This window comes from Scyliorhinus torazame, chromosome 6 (assembly GCF_047496885.1).
Source record: "Scyliorhinus torazame isolate Kashiwa2021f chromosome 6, sScyTor2.1, whole genome shotgun sequence".
Lineage (NCBI taxonomy): Eukaryota > Metazoa > Chordata > Chondrichthyes > Carcharhiniformes > Scyliorhinidae > Scyliorhinus > Scyliorhinus torazame.
The window spans coordinates 289411110-289427312 of record NC_092712.1 but is presented as its reverse complement, the minus strand read 5'-3'; the positions used below and the strand labels follow the sequence as shown (position 1 = coordinate 289427312).

The following is a 16203-nucleotide window of genomic DNA, read 5'->3' as shown; positions in this document are numbered from 1 at the left end:
TGATTTTTAAAAGCAGAAGTGATCCACACCGTCGGGAACTCGGCCCATCAGAGGCGGAGCATCACGGAGGCCCTGGAGAGTACTGGATCGGGCACGCTAATGATATGCAAACAGTGCCTACTGAATGTGCGGAGTGAAACACAATGACACCTTTTCTGAGATGACAAGAGAAATGCGATTTGGCATCAATTCGGCGCCTGCCGCGATTTTGGTGTTGGAAGCTAATCTCTGTGTAACTGCATTTCTCGATTTTGGCATCAGCTAACGGAGAATCCAGCTCTTTATCTTTCTCAATAATAACTCAATAGTTGCAGGCAAAGTTCTTAAAACACAAAGTGGAAAGAGAAGGCATGTTTTCTTGATGCAGGACTAAAGTACATCAAAGAGAGGATTTTATTTTGCTACCTTTTTTCCTTTTCGACCTTGAGAACCAATTCCATGAGTGCCGTCCATTCCCTGTGGGGTAAAGAACATCACTTAGAAACCAATATTGTTTAACTTTGCGACTTCTTGATTAATTTGATAGTAGTAGACACAATTATCTGAGGCTATCTGCAGCACCGTACTGCTCATCAATGCTACTCAGAAAATCAGTTAAATATTACGTGACAAAAGCAGGAGGAACAATTACTGCAGATCTCCAAATTCAGTTTTCTGTGAACTTGCCATAGGGGTGCAGCTATGCAATCATTAATGGGTCCTTTTTCATAACAAAACAGATAAAACTGGTATCTAATTCAGACTTGTACTGAGATTTTAGCCCTGATATTAACAGTGGGGGCTTTGGTGAGCATGCGTTACTGCAACTCAGCACAGAGTGCGACTTTGAACAGAGTGCTGGCAGTTGGATGGTTACCAAGTTGGGGGATGAGAGGAAGCAGGTGCTCTTTTGCTTTTGCCTTTTCGAAGTTTTCCACCCTGCAGGAATCAGTTCTTACTCAATTACAGGGGTAAAAGCTAATTGCTTGGTGAGTATCTGGTCGGTGATTCAGGTCGATTCTATTTCTAAGGTTTAAAAAGAAAACAAACTAATAGTACAGTTAATAAAATATATCACAAATAAATATGTGAATAATATAAGTAAGTAATTAAGTAAAACAAATTAAGGATGGCAGGACAGATGATTTGTTAAGGCTGCAGCATGTGGGAGCTCCTGGAGGCCATTGCAACCAAGGGCAAAAATATCTGGAGTAAGTGTTTGCAGATCTAGAATCTTTGGCTTTGCGTCATTGAGCCGGAGACACTGTAACGCATCAAGAAGAGGGATGATTACCTGGATACTTTGTGCCAGGAGGCAGTCATGCAACTTTGGTTAGGGTCTTCTGATTTGGTCAGTGGTCAGGAATAGAGGGGTGTGACTGCAACTGAGGTGTGTAAGGGGACCCAGAGAGTAGAGTTTCAGCCTTTGTAATTGTCTGGCAGGTCTGCGGTTATCAGCTTGTTTGGATGAGAGTGAGGGCTGCAGAGTGGATGAGCAAACTAACCGTGGCACCATTCATGTGGGGGAAACAAAAAGGACTGTAGCAGTAGAAGTGGACAATATAATGAGGGGGATTGACACTTCTTTGCAGCAAAGAGCGTGAGTCCAGATGGCTATGTTGCCCACACGGTACCAGGGTTCAGGGCATCTGCTCCAGACTGGTGAGGAACTTGCAATGGGAAGGGAAGAATCCATTGTCATGGTCCATGTGGAAGCAATGAAATAGGCAGAACAAAGAATGAGGCTCTGCCGAGCGCAAATGAGGAACTCGGCCAAAATTGAAAAGCAGAATCTCAAAGGTAATAGTCTCTGGGTTATTACCTCAGCCACATGCAAATAGGCATAAGACAAATAAAATTAGAGAAATGAATGCTTGGCTCAAAGACTGATGGGGGAGAAGTGGGTTCCAATTCATGGAGCACTGGCACCAGTACTGTGGTAAGTGGGATCTGTACTGATGAGATGGCCTACCCCTGAAGCATGTTGACTGATGTTATCGTGAGCTGCATAACTAGGGAAATAGAGCAGGTTTTAAGCTAAATAGTGGGGCCAAGGATCAAATTTGGGAAAAAGTGGTAAACCAAGGAATAATGATAATAATCTATATTATGGTCACAAGTAGATGCTGCAATGAAGTTACTGTGAAAATCCCCAGGTTGCCACACTGCGGTGCCTGTTCGGGTACACAGGGAGAATTCAGAATGTCCAATCCACCTAACCTGCACATATCTGGACTGTGGGAGAAAATCGAAGCACCCGGAGGAAACCCACGCAGACACGGGGAGAAAGTGAAAACTCTACACAGACAGTCACCCGAGGCCTAAATCGAACCCTGGTCCCTGGCGCGGTGAGGCACCAGTGCTAACCACTGTGCCACCGTGCTGCCCTGATAGTTTTAATGATGCAAATAGATTGCGATTGGTAATCATTAACACACGATTGAAGAATCATACATGGAAGTCAGTATTCCTTGTCCACGGTGCTCCTTATTAATTTCAACCCTGGGTTTGTGCAGACCCATACTGAGGACACGAGAGCGTGGAAACATTAGCACCAGTTCAAGGTGAAGGAAACGTGAAAGGACCATGAAGATATTAGTAATAACACCAAATCTTCAATTACATAATTGCACTTGGGCCACACATCTCAGTCCAAAACTTTCAAATCTGTAATTGTAATGGAAAGGATATTTTGTACCAATTGTATAATTTACTATTTATCAAGTTACTATCGATCGCCACAAGGGGGAAGCAAAGTCTCATTTTTTAAAAAGCATTCCCTCAACCGGATTGCAAATTCTTACATTACTGATTGTCATGTAAGTGTGCTGGAAATGATAATTGAATACAATAATAACACATTAACTCAATTATTCATCAAAATTAGAGAGTGGGTAAGTGAACTGCATAGACCGACGGTTCCTGGTTAAGCGCCTATGACCCCAATATTTCGGGGATGGCAGAGTGGGGTAGCCAGGGGGCAGGGTGGGAGTGCGAGCTGGGTGGGGGGGGGGGGGGCAGCGGGGACAGAAACGTTGTACGGTCAGGAGACATAGGTCCTGCTGAATTTAATTCACAATCCGACTACTTGCCAAGTGGTAAATCCAGCAGCAAGAGGCAGCAGCCAAGGACTGAGGGAGGCTGAGATCAGCAGATGGGAGACCGAAGGCTTCCCCGAGGGCCGCAGGGACTTAGGAAAAACACGTACCCCCTAGAGCGAGCAGCTCCCACCTCCATTTCACTGCTGGGATTCTCAAACTGGGAAAACCCGGCCTTCAGCTGCTAAATTTAAATTCTATTTGCACTGTGGGTGCCTATAAATATATTAATGAAGAGACGATCTATCTGAGAATGGGTAGATATGCTAAATTGCATGTGTCCAAAAGGAAAAAGGTTAGGTGGGGTTACTGGGTTACGGGGACTGGCTTAAGTGGGGTACTCTTTCCAAGGCTGGTACAGGCTCGCTGAGCCGAATGGCCTCCTTCTGCACTGTAAATTCTATGTTCTATGTAAGGGTATCTGGTGGGGACCCTACTGCCTTCCTAACTGCACCCTGATAAGTCCAAGACGGGAAGGCTGCAGGACAGCCTTGCGGCTCCACCAACAATTAAGGCCCTTTAGTGGACAATGGACAAGCCTCAATCCATCTCTGCTGGGGAACACGACAAGTGGGCCCTGACAGACTTGCGGATTCCCGGAGGGGGTAGCCCCTCATTCAAAGATGTCTGATTGAGGGACCAGGCATTGAGATGCAAGTGTCCTGCTAAGAGCCACTCCCTGCCTTTGTTTCCAACCCTCCCCTTCCCCCAATGACCTGCAACGCCTTCCCACTATTACCCACCAGTGGCCTGGGTACTCTCTCGATCTGAGACCTCAAACGGGTGCTATACCGGCAGCACCTTCACAGTGGCACTGCTGAGTGCAGGAGAGCTACCAGCCTCTGACTGGTCGACAGCTCTCGTTGGGCAGGACCTCTGCCCCGTTGGGATACTTGATCCCACAGAAAGGTCCACTGCAAACCTGTCAAATGCCTGACTGGCACAGCGGTTTATCAGGCCTTCTCGATAAGAGGCAATGTGGGGGTCTGTCCAGCTCTCGCACCAGTGCCTGAGACTCCCATTGCCTCCACAAGATTTGACCCATACAGGTAGGAATCATTGGTAACCCTCTGTGCTGTTAGTGGATTTTAACTGGGCAGTTCCAAAGAACACCACAACTTACTAACCACAGAGTAAGGAAAGGCAACCAACTAGCGGGGCTGTTTGTTCGATTTGCACAGCCAGCCAACACAAATCACCCACACTCACAATATTTTAGACTTTGCCTCGCCTATGGGATGTCTGCTGATGGTATGGAAACACATGGGGTGGAGGGTGGAGTCATGATGCATAATTACAACATGACTGTGTCTGGCTGCTGGCCTTGTCCTGTTTGACATTTCCATACAGTCATAATCGCCATTTGTATGATGTGCTGGATGTTGCTGGAGGAGTCTGAGGAAATGTGTCTCAGCGTATCAATGATTTAGAGAGGCAGAGAAATTTGAGGGAAAGTATTAAGGGGAAAAAGACGAGCCTCTCAGAAATGAAGGTGATTGATCTTTAATCATGGATGCAAACAGCTAAATTGTGAGGCTCTTCTCCAGCCTGTCTGGCTGACACCATTTTGTATTGGCCCAGCCAGCTTTCTTCAGGACCTTTTCACTCACATTGAGGGAAGCTCCGTGCTGTAGCTCTGCCTCAGACAAGTTGCTACGCAAGTATAGTGGGGATGGGGCTCACATTATTAATTGACTTCTATGGTCCACCAGTTTATTTTTCCCGCCACTGTACAAAGTAATCAGGTTTCATTGCGATGGAGGGTGGATTTTCCAAGAGGATTTTCTCATCTCCTGCCAGCAAACGATTGACAAAACCCTGGAGAAATAAGTAGCTGTTCACACCATTCTTCCCATATTTCTGTTGAAACGTTACAGCAGGAGATCGGATCACCTGTGGATGTTCCGGCGATATTACTTTTTTTAAAAAAAAAATATTTTTATTAAGGTTTTTTAACAACACAATTTTTTCCCCTTACAAACAGTAACCCCCCCCCCGTAACAAAATAACGCAAATTCTCCCTGAGCAAGATATATACAAGGCAAGTTGGTATATTTACATAGCTTTATATACTGGCTCTTGGCCGCGCGTACCGTTTCCCCCCACCCTCCATGCTATCTCCCGCTCGTCCATCCCCTCAGACAGTCTCTCGTTCCCCCCCCCCCCCCCCAGGGTTGCTGCTGCTGCTGATCGACCTTCTTCTAACGCTCCGCGAGATAATCTAGGAACGGTTGCCACCGCCTGTAAAACCCCTGTGCAGACCCTCTCAAAGCAAACTTAATTCTCTCCAATTTTATGAACCCCGCCATGTCATTAATCCAGGCCTCCAGGCTAGGGGGCTTCGCCTCCTTCCACAATAGCAAGACCCTTCGCCGGGCTACTAGGGACGCAAAGGCCAGAATTCCGGCCTCTTTCGCCTCCTACACTCCCGGCTCATCCACTACTCCAAATATTGCTAGCCCCCAGCTTGGCTTGACCCGGACTTTCACCACCTGGGATATTACTCCCGCCACTCCTCTCCAGAACCCCTACAATGCCGGGCATGACCAAAACATATGGATGTGGTTTGCCGGGCTCCCTGAACATCTTTCATATCGATCCTCTACCCCAAAGAACCTACTCAGCCTCGCCCTCGTCAAATGCGCTCTGTGAACCACCTTAAATTGTATCAGACTGAGCCTGGCACATGAGGAAGAGGTATTAACCCTACCCAGGGCGTCGGCCCACAGACCTTCCTCGATCTCCTCCCCAAGCTCCTCCTCCCATTTACCTTTCAGTTCTTCTACTAGCGCTTCCCCCTCTTCTTTCATCTCTTGGTATATTTCCGATACCTTGCCCTCCCCGACCCATACCCCCGAGATCACCCTATCTTGAACTTCTTGTGCCGGGAGCAACGGAAATTCCCTCACCTGTCGCCTCACAAAAGCCCTCACCTGCATATATCTAAATGCATTTCCCGGGGGTAACTCAAACTTCTCCTCCAGTGCCCCTAGGCTCGCAAACGTCCCGTCAATGAACAGGTCCCCCATTCTTCTTATCCCCGCCCGATGCCAGCCTTGGAACCCCCCGTCCATCTTCCCCGGGACAAACCGGTAGTTACCCCTGATCGGGGACCACACCGATGCTCCCATTGCACCCCTGTGTCTTCTCCACTGGCCCCAGATCTTTAGTGTTGCCGCCACCACCGGGCTTGTGGTGTATTTTGTCGGTGAGAGCGGCAGCGGTGCCGTTACCAACGCCCCCAGGCTCGTTCCTTTACAGGATGCCATCTCCATTCTCTTCCATGCCGCCCCCTCTCCCTCCATAACCCACTTACGGATCATCGCCACATTTGCTGCCCAGTAGTAACTCTCTAGGTTTGGCAAAGCCAACCCTCCTCGGTCCCTGCTGCGTTCCAGGAACCCTCTCCTAACCCTCTGGGTCTTATTTGCCCACACATACCCCATAATACTCCTACCTACTCTCTTGAAAAAGCCCTTGGTGATCACGATGGGGAGGCACTGAGACACAAACAAAAACCTCGGAGGGACCACCATTTTGACCGACTGCACCCTACCCGCCAACGAGAGCGGGAGCATGTCCCATCTTTTAAAATCCTCCTCCATTTGCTCCACCACCCTCATCAAATTCAGTTTATGTAGGGCCCCCCAACTTCTGGCTATCTGGATCCCCAGATACCGAAAACTCCTCTCCGCCCTCCTCAGCGGCAGGTCCCCTATCCCTCTTTCTTGGTCCCCTGCCTGTAATACAAAAAGCTCACTCTTCTCTACATTAAGCTTGTAGCCCGAAAACTCTCCAAACTCCTTCAGAGTCTGCATGACCTCCACCATCCCCTCCATTGGGTCCGCCACGTATAGCAGCAGGTCATCCGCATATAGCGATACCCGATGCTCCTCTCCCCCGTGGACTATCCCCCTCCATTTCTGAGACTCCCTAAGTGATATGGCCAAGGGTTCGATCGCCAATGCAAACAACAGGGGGGACAGTCTCGTCCCTCGGTACAGCCGAAAGTACTCTGACCTCCGCCGGTTTGTCACTACGCTCGCCACCGGGGCGCTGTAAAGGAGCTTAACCCATCTAATAAACCCTCCCCCGAACTCAAACCTGCGCAATACCTCCCAGAGGTACTCCCACTCTACTCGGTCAAAGGCTTTTTCCGCATCCATAGCTGCCACTATCTCCGCCTCTCCCTCTTCCGATGTCATCGTTATCACGTTTAAGAGCCGCCGCACATTGGTATTTAACTGCCTGCCATTTACGAATCCCGTTTGGTCCTCGTGAATCACCCCCGGGACACAGTCCTCAATCCTAGTGGCCAGTACCTTCGCCAATAGCTTAGCATCCACATTGAGGAGCGAAATCGGCCTGTACGATCCACATTGCAGTGGATCCTTGTCTCGCTTTAGGATCAGGGAGATTGTCGCCTCCGACATTGTCGGTGGCAGGGTCCCCTCCTCTCTTGCCTCGTTGAAGGTCCTCACTAGTAGTGGGGCCAGCAGGTCCACATATTTTCTGTAGAATTCCACCGGGAACCCGTCCGGCCCCGGGGCCTTCCCCGCCTGCATGCTCCCCAAACCCTTACTCAACTCCTCCAGCCCAATTGGTGCCCCCAAACCAACCGCCTCCTGCTCCTCCACCTTCGGGAACCCCAGCTGGTCCAGGAATCGCCTCATCCCCCCTTCCCCCCCCTGGGGGCTGGGATCTGTACAGCTCTTCATAAAAGTCCTTAAATACCTTATTTATTTTCGTTGCACTTCGAACCGTGGCTCCCCTTCCATCTTTGATTCCCCATATTTCCCTCGCTGCCGCCCTCTTAAGGAGCTGGTGCGCCAGCATCCGACTAGCCTTTTCCCCGTACTCGTAAGTCGTCCTTGCGCCTCCCTCCACTGTGCCTCCGCCTTCCCCGTGGTCAACAGGTCAAACTCCATCTGGAGCCATCGCCTTTCCCCAAGTAATCTTTCCTCCGGGGCCTCTGCGTATCTCCTGTCCACCCGCAAGATCTCCCCCACTAACCTCTCCCTTTCCATTCCCTCTATCTTCTCCCTATGAGCCCTGATGGAGATCAGCTCTCCCCTGATCACCGCCTTCAACGCCTCCCATACCACCCCCACTCGCACCTCCCCGTTGTCGTTGGCCTCCAAGTACCTTTCAATACACCCCCTCACCTTTCCACACACCACCTCATCGGCCAGCAGTCCCACATCCAGCCGCCACATTCGGCTATGGCCGAATACGCCATCTCCCCCACTCTCGGGATGAGCGCCCTGCCCAGAACAAAGAAATCTATCCGGGAGTAGGCTTTGTTCACGTGGGAGAAAAAAGAAAATTCCCTGGCCTGCGGTCTTGCAAACCTCCATGGGTCCACTCCCCCCATCTGATCCATAAACCCCCTAAGTACCTTGGCCGCCGCCGGCCTCCTTCCCGTCCTTGATCTGGAGCGGTCCAGTGCTGGGTCCAGCACCGTATTGAAGTCCCCTCCCATTATTAGTCCTCCTATCTCCAGGTCCGGAATGCGCCCCAACATGCGCTTCATGAATCCAGCATCATCCCAGTTCGGGGCGTATTCATTTACCAACACCACCCACGTCCCTTGCAACCTACCGCTCACCATCACATATCTCCCTCCATTATCCGCTACGATAGTCTTGGCCTCAAATGACACATGCTTTCCCACCAAAATTGCCACCCCTCTATTTTTTGCGTCCAATCCCGAGTGAAATACCTGTCCTACCATCCCTTTCTTAACCTGACCTGGTCCGCCACCTTCAGGTGTGTCTCTTGGAGCATGGCCACGTCCGCCTTCAGTCCCTTTAAGTGCGCGAACACTTGAGCCTGCTTCACCGGCCCATTCAGGCCCCTCACGTTCCACGTTATCAGCCGGATTGGAGGGACTCTCACCCCCCCCCGCCGACTATCCATCTCCTTTTCTGGGCCAGTTCCTTGTCCGCGTCTCCCTCACTCTCCAGTCCCCCAGCTGGGGGACCCCCGTCCCAGCCACCTCTTCTGTTTCCCGTTCTCTTTCGGCCAGTGCAGCAGCAACCCTTTCCCCCGCCCCCCCCCCCTTCACCACCTCCCTCCTCTCCACCCCTTCCCCGCCCCCCCCCCCGCTAGATCCCCGTCGAGCTTTTTTGCTCCCCCCATATCCCTCCCGTAAGTCAGCTGACACCTGCTGACCCCGGCTTCCCCCGCCATCCCTTTAACCCCCCCGTGTGGGACTCTCCCAATCAATGTACATTCCTTTGTCCCCTTCCCGCCCTTTTTATTTTTATTTTTTGCCGCGCGCGGGAAAAAACCCACGCTTCCCAAAGCCTGCCCTGCCCCCCATGGCGCTGCTCCTGTCATGGCCTTGTCTCTCTCCCCCAGCCCATATATCCTTTCCTGCATGTGGTTGACCCCCTATGTACAACAAACATCATACTTCACCCCTCAAACACCCCCCTCCCACACAAAACCTCAATTAGAGTCCAATTTTTCAGCTAATATAAAGGTCCACGCCTCTTCGGGCGTTTCAAAGTAGTGCTGTTGGCCATTATGTGTAACCCACAGTCGCGCTGGCTGCAGCATTCCAAATTTCACCCCTTTCCGGTGCAGCACCGCTTTGGCCCGGTTGAAACCCGCTCTCCGCTTAGCAACCTCCGCGCTCCAGTCTGGGTATATTCTGATCTCCGCATTGTCCCACTTGCTGCTCCGTTCCTTCTTGGCCCATTTCAGGACCCTCTCTCTGTCCGTAAACCGGTGAAATCTCACCACCATCGCCCTTGGCGGCTCTTTTGCATTGGGCTTCCTCGCTAGCACTCGGTGCGCCCCATCCAGCTCCAGCAATCTCGGGGGGCCTCCACACCCATCAGCGTCCCGATCATTGTGCCCACATATGCCGCGGCATCGGCCCCCTCCATTCCTTCTGGGAGACCCAGGATCCTCAAGTTGTTTCTCCTTGATCTGTTCTCCAGGTCTTCGAGTCTTCCCGCCCACATCCTGTGCAGCGCCTCGTGCCGCTCCACTCTCTCCGCCAGGCCCACGAGCTCGTCGCCGTTCTCACTCACTTTTTCCTGGATCTCCTGAATCTTCACCTCTTGGGCTTTCTGGGTTGCTCCAAGTTTTTCCACCATTGCCAGTATAGGCGCCACCATCTCCTTACGCAGCTCCTCGAAGCAGCACTTGATGAACTCTTTCATCTCCTCTCTGTCCATGGGCGCCGCCATTTTGTTTTTTTCTTCTTTCTTCTCCCGCTGCTCCAGGGCCGCTTTCCTTGCCGTTTCACTGCGGGTCCGGTCCATGCAGGGCTGTAGGGGCCTTCCTCCGTTCTTCCCCACGGGTTGGTTTTTTTTTTTACAGGTCCGTTGGGGCTCCGTTAGCGGGCCCAAAAGTCCATTTCTGCGGGAGCTACCGACTCACGCGGCTTAGCTCCGCATCGCCGCGACCCGGACGTCAGCCCCGGCGATATTACTTAATGGGGAGGAGTTGTGTAATTATTACATTCATCGCCCGCTTATAACACCTTTTCACCAGAGAATGAACATAAAGACTTGAGGGGTAAAAAAATGAACAAGCTCACCATTAACCCACGAGGTCCTGGTGGCCCACTTGCGCCTTTATCCCCAGGATTTCCAGGTTCGCCCTGTTAAATAATTCCCATAGTGTAATTAATATTTTGCAGCAGCCAAACTTCACACAGCTGGTTCCCATAAACAACAATGTGTTAACAGCAAGATAATCTGTTTTAGTGATGTTGGTGAGGTGTCCTCCAGCACACCGAGGAGGACGTTCCTACTCTTAGAAAATAGTGCAATCGCGCCTTTTACACCCATCTCAGAGGGCAGATGGAGACTAGGTTCAAAGTCTTATCCGATAGCCCTCATGTCTGCGCTAGGAATGCCCTTCTGCATTTTATTCTCAAGTCCCTGCCTGGTCTGGGACTCAAACCTCCAACCTTCCAACCTTCTTGAGGTGAGAGTGCCTCCCCACTGAGCCAATGCCGATACTTCTAAATATGATTTTTTATTCTGATGAGTATTAATCAACTGCATGGCTGTGGGGCAAGTGGAAATCCATCACCATTGTTACAAATGTGAGGTTTTATAAGGTTGTCATGTTTTGGGACTGTGTTTTACTATTAAGTATAAAATGGAGGAATGAAGGGGCCATGTGATCTGTTGTGCATTCTGGGTGTTTTCATTAAAGGGCGATCCAGACTGGTTTACTGAGAAGAAGGTTCAAGTGTGGACAATGACAGAATCATGTGCGCTGTCGGTGGATAGGCTATCAGTTTCCAAAGTCCGAGGAGGGTGTGAAGAAGGTTTTGTGAAACGTCCATTTAATTTTAAGACAGCATGAAGTTTGGGGTCCAAAGGATAGCTAATCAGCATGCCCGCCTGGATACAAGGCTCATGTGATTCACATTGCCTCGGGAGGGGAAGGGTGAATTGGAAGGCCCTGTAGGATCAGATGACAAGGCTATCTGAAAGGAATTTTAAAATTTACAATCCAAGCCACTGAGAAATCCACATAATTAGAGTTTCGGTCTACCTGATATGCAATGATGCAGTGTATATGTCTTCCCTTTCGGGGCCCACCTTACTTCATTGAAAACGCTGAACTTGGACACAGATGGGCAAGAGACAAAGAGCACAGAACCCCCTCTCGCCCTCGTTCGTTGAGGGTAATATTGAACTCTTACCACCTCTAAACATTAAAGCAGAGACGTGAATGGGCATCTTGCAATTTCACCTCGACCATTTAAAATGGAAGTTAGAGAAGCTGTATGGATTCTATTGGATGATATGGAAGTGGTGAGATGGCACCAGTGAGGAAAAAGGCTGCATCCCACTTAATGAGCTTGGTAAGTACTGCTGTATGCAGTGAAGGCTAGGAACAGCAAAGAAAACTGCTGCCACAAGGATTGTGTGGCCGGGGGTGGCCCAAGATGTGAGCAGAAGTGTTGTCATGGGATGTGGATCTACTGTCGGAAGAGTTTCAGTCACTTAATCAGGTGAGGAAATGTGAGAGAAGTTGAAGAATCCCTTTCATCCCCTCATGCTCTTCCCAAACTCTGCCTTGTTAATCATAGTCACCATATGACTTCTCACATCCACTTAAGTCTTGGCAACACTATTATTTTGTTTCAATGCAGTTCCTCACCTTGTCTTGTCTCCATTTACCATTACTATTCACTCTGATCTGTCGATAAATTGATCCCACCTCAGTCGACTTTCCCAACTCTCAACACACATTAACGTACGGCGGTGATGCCCGTGACGCAGCTGTCTAACAGTCACCCTCACCGCCTGGACTACATACATCTGGTGTTCACATGCCTTCCAAACTTAGTCTGTCCACTGACCTTGCAGGAGGAAAGTGCACGATATGCAAGAGGGAGGGAGAGGACTGGGGTGATGGGTGTGGTCTGGGGGAAGGAATACTCCAGCTGAGACACTGGAGATTGCAAATGACTGAACAGTTGGTTTTGGGGCCGTGTGGTATGTCGGCCTCCCTTGGCATTGAGGGTGGCGACAGGCGATGTTAACTTAAAATGATCAAATGTTATCAAAATTTCATCATTTGGTTTCTCGGATGTCTTTATCCAATGTGGTTAAAAACCAAAATGGGCTGTGATGGGTTAGGATGCTATTAGGGTCACATTTTGAAAAATGTGATGATTTAAATCTGCATCCTCCCCCCCCCACCCTTATGACTTTGTCCTACCTGTTATGAAGGGATTTAATTGAGGATAATATACATTTCCCTGTTGTTTGTGCAGTAAGGATTATGATAATTCATAGGACTGTGCAAGGTTATCAGGAGTAGGGACGGGGATTTTCATCCTTGAGGCAGACCGTGGGAGTTGGGAAAACTCCCAGCTCGGCCTGCGTGTCTCGGGAGATGGTGCCCGCCTGGGCGGGATTTTCACTGCCAGGGTGGGTGGGCTGGGGATCAGGCCGAACGACCCGGGAAAATGTTTGGAGGCAGCCACAGGGGATGTCAGGTGTGGGGGTCGGACTCTTTCAAAGGCCCACCTCGGAGCGGTGGGACTTCCCTCAGCTTAAAGGAGAAAGAAGGTGCAGGTATTGTGAATGTGAAGTGCTCCAGCCACGTGGTTACCTTCTTTATTTAATGGTCTGTATATTTTGTGGTGCATTCTCAGGGGTTTATAAGAACTAAGTTAGGAAAGTGCCCTGCCTGAGCGGGCACATTGCACGTTGATGTTTTCCCCATTCATGTGAGAAATAATCCAAATTAACTTCACAAAAGGTTCACAAAAAGGGATCAACTTAAAATACGACAATGGTCAATACATTCCGATGTACAACACTTACTCTGCTTCAATGGCCTGGGTAAATGATATTGGGAACTACTTACATTTTGTCCCTTGAATCCAAGGATGCCATTAATCCCCCTCGGACCTGGACTTCCAGTTGTACCCTGTCATGTGATTGACAAAATAAATATTAACTGAAGCTTTCAGAACACTCCCTCTGTCCCAATATTTATATCTTTTGATTTGAGGATTGCTCAATAAAATGATAAATAAACCCGGTGAAAAATGATTGGAAAATACAGCGTAAGTCTGAGAATCTGCCTCCTCCTACGGATAGCGTTTCCCAAGAGGGTGTTGGTGATCATGGATTGGTCCACGATTACTCAGTAAAGTACTGCAATGGTACGTTGTTGCCTTCTGCAGTGTGGCTGACCAAGAGACTCTCCCATTCTTTATTGCCTCCATCAAGTGTGCTGGAAGGTTATACAGGGTTGAGAATAACCTGTTTGGCCACATTAAGACCGCACCTTCTCTGACCATCAAGTCCTGCACCTGGAATTTATGGCCCAGAAGTCGGGAAGACAACACAGCACCACAAGACCTCCCAGGTCCGAAAATATAAAATATTAACACACTCCATTTTTATTAATGCCTTTCATATGGATTAAAAAGGCAAATTTAACCCGGGGACTCAAGGGTCTGAGAAAGGTTTTTGTGCGGGAAAGCTTTCAATTTTCTGGGTTAGCTGCAAACCAGAATGCAAGTTCATGAGGAGTCGGGTGGCGTATTTCCGAGGCACAAAAGCCAAGAGGATTTTGGATGGAATGGTATTGCCTTACTAATGCAAATTATAGGAGCGATTTTACAGCTGTGTCGTGCTTGAGCGAGATCGCGACGCGGCTCTGGCATTGCGGAAGGTGCCAAAATCGAGAGCCCCGCCGGGCGGCGATCGGTTTGCGTTCTAACCGGCCCACTCCCATTGCCGTAATCAGGATCCCATCGTGGCGTGGCGAGAAACCAATAATCACCACTTAAAGCCAATCTTCACACAATCAACTATCTAATCACCTCCTCTTATCTGACCACCACCCCATCAAGTGGTCACGCTGGCACCGATTAACACACCTTTTCAAAAACATGAAGCTAGCGGAATGGCAGCTGTGGGGATCCAAGGAGGTGAGTAGACATCTTTTCCCCCGGGCATTGAACCCAGGGGCACTGGGGTTGCTGTCCCAGTGCCTGGGCGGGTGGGGGGGAGGGGCGACATCGATGGGGAGCTCGCCCCTGGCCGGGGAAGGGGTGGGTGTCTCAGTGCCCGCGGGTCCGCAATGCCCTGGATCGTGAATCCCCGCTATGGGGTCAACCCCATCCCCTGTCTGTCCCATCGAACTCCCACTGACTGCGGAGGCCTTTGGCTGTGCGGCTGAAGACTATTGCTAATAGGGAATTGGTAATGATAATTCAGTGAGCACTTCACAGCTCCCAAGTGGATTTCCATCGGTAGGTGAGCCACGTAGCATGTGGGAGTTATTGACAAGTATCCCAATCAGACCGTAATGCCTGGACACTGTGCCTGAGCACTGTAGCACACTGTGCCTGAGCACTGTAGGAAGCAACACCACAGATGCAGGAGCCAACATCCAGGGGCTGGGCCCCAGCACCGGGGACATTTCTGTGACCAGAGGGTGGGTGTGTGTGCACGGGAAAGGGACCAGTGGCCGGTCCAGGTAACGTTACTTTTGGGGTGTCCAGGTACAGGGTCTGGGGTCTGCTGACCAGGGTCCTCTGCTGTGGCCGGATGTACATGGGCTGGGCGTGTTAGATGGCAGCGGATGTGGGAGGAGGGGAATCAATGGGGAATGGAGGGTCCCGGGGTGTGGGACACCGCTGGTTGTCAGTCTCTCACCCTCTCCAATTGCTTACAGATATTACACGAGATGGACGATATCTTGGACACTGCGGAAGCTGCCCTCATGGCGCTGCTGGCAGGCCAGGCAACCAGACTCTGGAGGAGGCGGTGGCAGCAGCGTCTTCAGAAGCTCGAGGCAGCGGCCCATGTCCACGGGCCCGCCCCAAACCCTGAGGACGCGGCTGGCCAACTAAGCCAGGGATGGGCCCAGAGGGGGAGGCCGGCGACAGGCCCAAGGTGTATAGATGTCGCTCGTCTTGCGAACAGATGACAAGCAGCGCGTGCCGCAGGAGGCTCCGCCTCAACTAGGAGACGGTTCCGCACCTGCGCCATGTCGTCGCGGACTTGCCACCACGTGGAGGAGGAGGACACCCGCTCTTGGTGGCCGTCAAGGTCACTGAAGGCCTGAACTTCTATGCCTCAGGGACATTCCAGGGTCCGAGTGGGGACTGCGCGGCATTTCACAAGCTACAGTCCAAAAGTGAATCCATCAGTTAACGAATGCTCTGTTAGCCCGGGCAGCAAACTATATAAACCTTGACATGGACCAGGCACAACCAGCTGCCCGGGCAGCAGGATTCTCCGCCATCGTCGGGATGCCCCAGGTCCAGTGGTTAATAATGACACACATGTCGCCTTGCACACATCGGGCCGTCAATGAGTCCCCTTCATTATCAGAAAGAGGTTCCACTCCCTGATCGTCCAGCTCATGTGCGACAACCAGATGATGATTATGCATATGTGTGCAGGCTTCCCAGGGAGTATCCACAACATTTACATTCTGAGGCAGTCGGACATCCCCGGCCTCTTCGAGGACCACCTCAGGATGGCCGGTTGGTTCTTGGGGGATAAAGGGAACCCACTGAGGACCTGGCTAATGATGCCAGTACGGAGGCGTACATCAGTATGCAGGGAAGCGATACATGAAGGCCCATGCGGCCACCCAGTCAGTCACTGAGCGG

General features: G+C 50.6%; 1 protein-coding gene across 4 annotated transcripts in view; it reads right to left on the bottom strand.

The window, feature by feature from the left end:
• The window catches only part of LOC140425488 (collagen alpha-6(VI) chain-like), a 175389-nt gene that overhangs the window by 44096 nt on the left and 115090 nt on the right, over positions 1-16203 (bottom strand). For all 4 annotated transcript variants that reach the window (XM_072509806.1, XM_072509808.1, XM_072509805.1 and 1 more), the window contains exons 19-21: positions 13434-13496; positions 10633-10695; positions 406-456 (exon numbers count right to left, since the gene is read on the bottom strand). In XM_072509806.1, coding sequence (XP_072365907.1) covers positions 406-456; positions 10633-10695; positions 13434-13496 — 177 coding nt within the window. The remainder of the gene's footprint in view (positions 1-405; positions 457-10632; positions 10696-13433; positions 13497-16203) is intronic.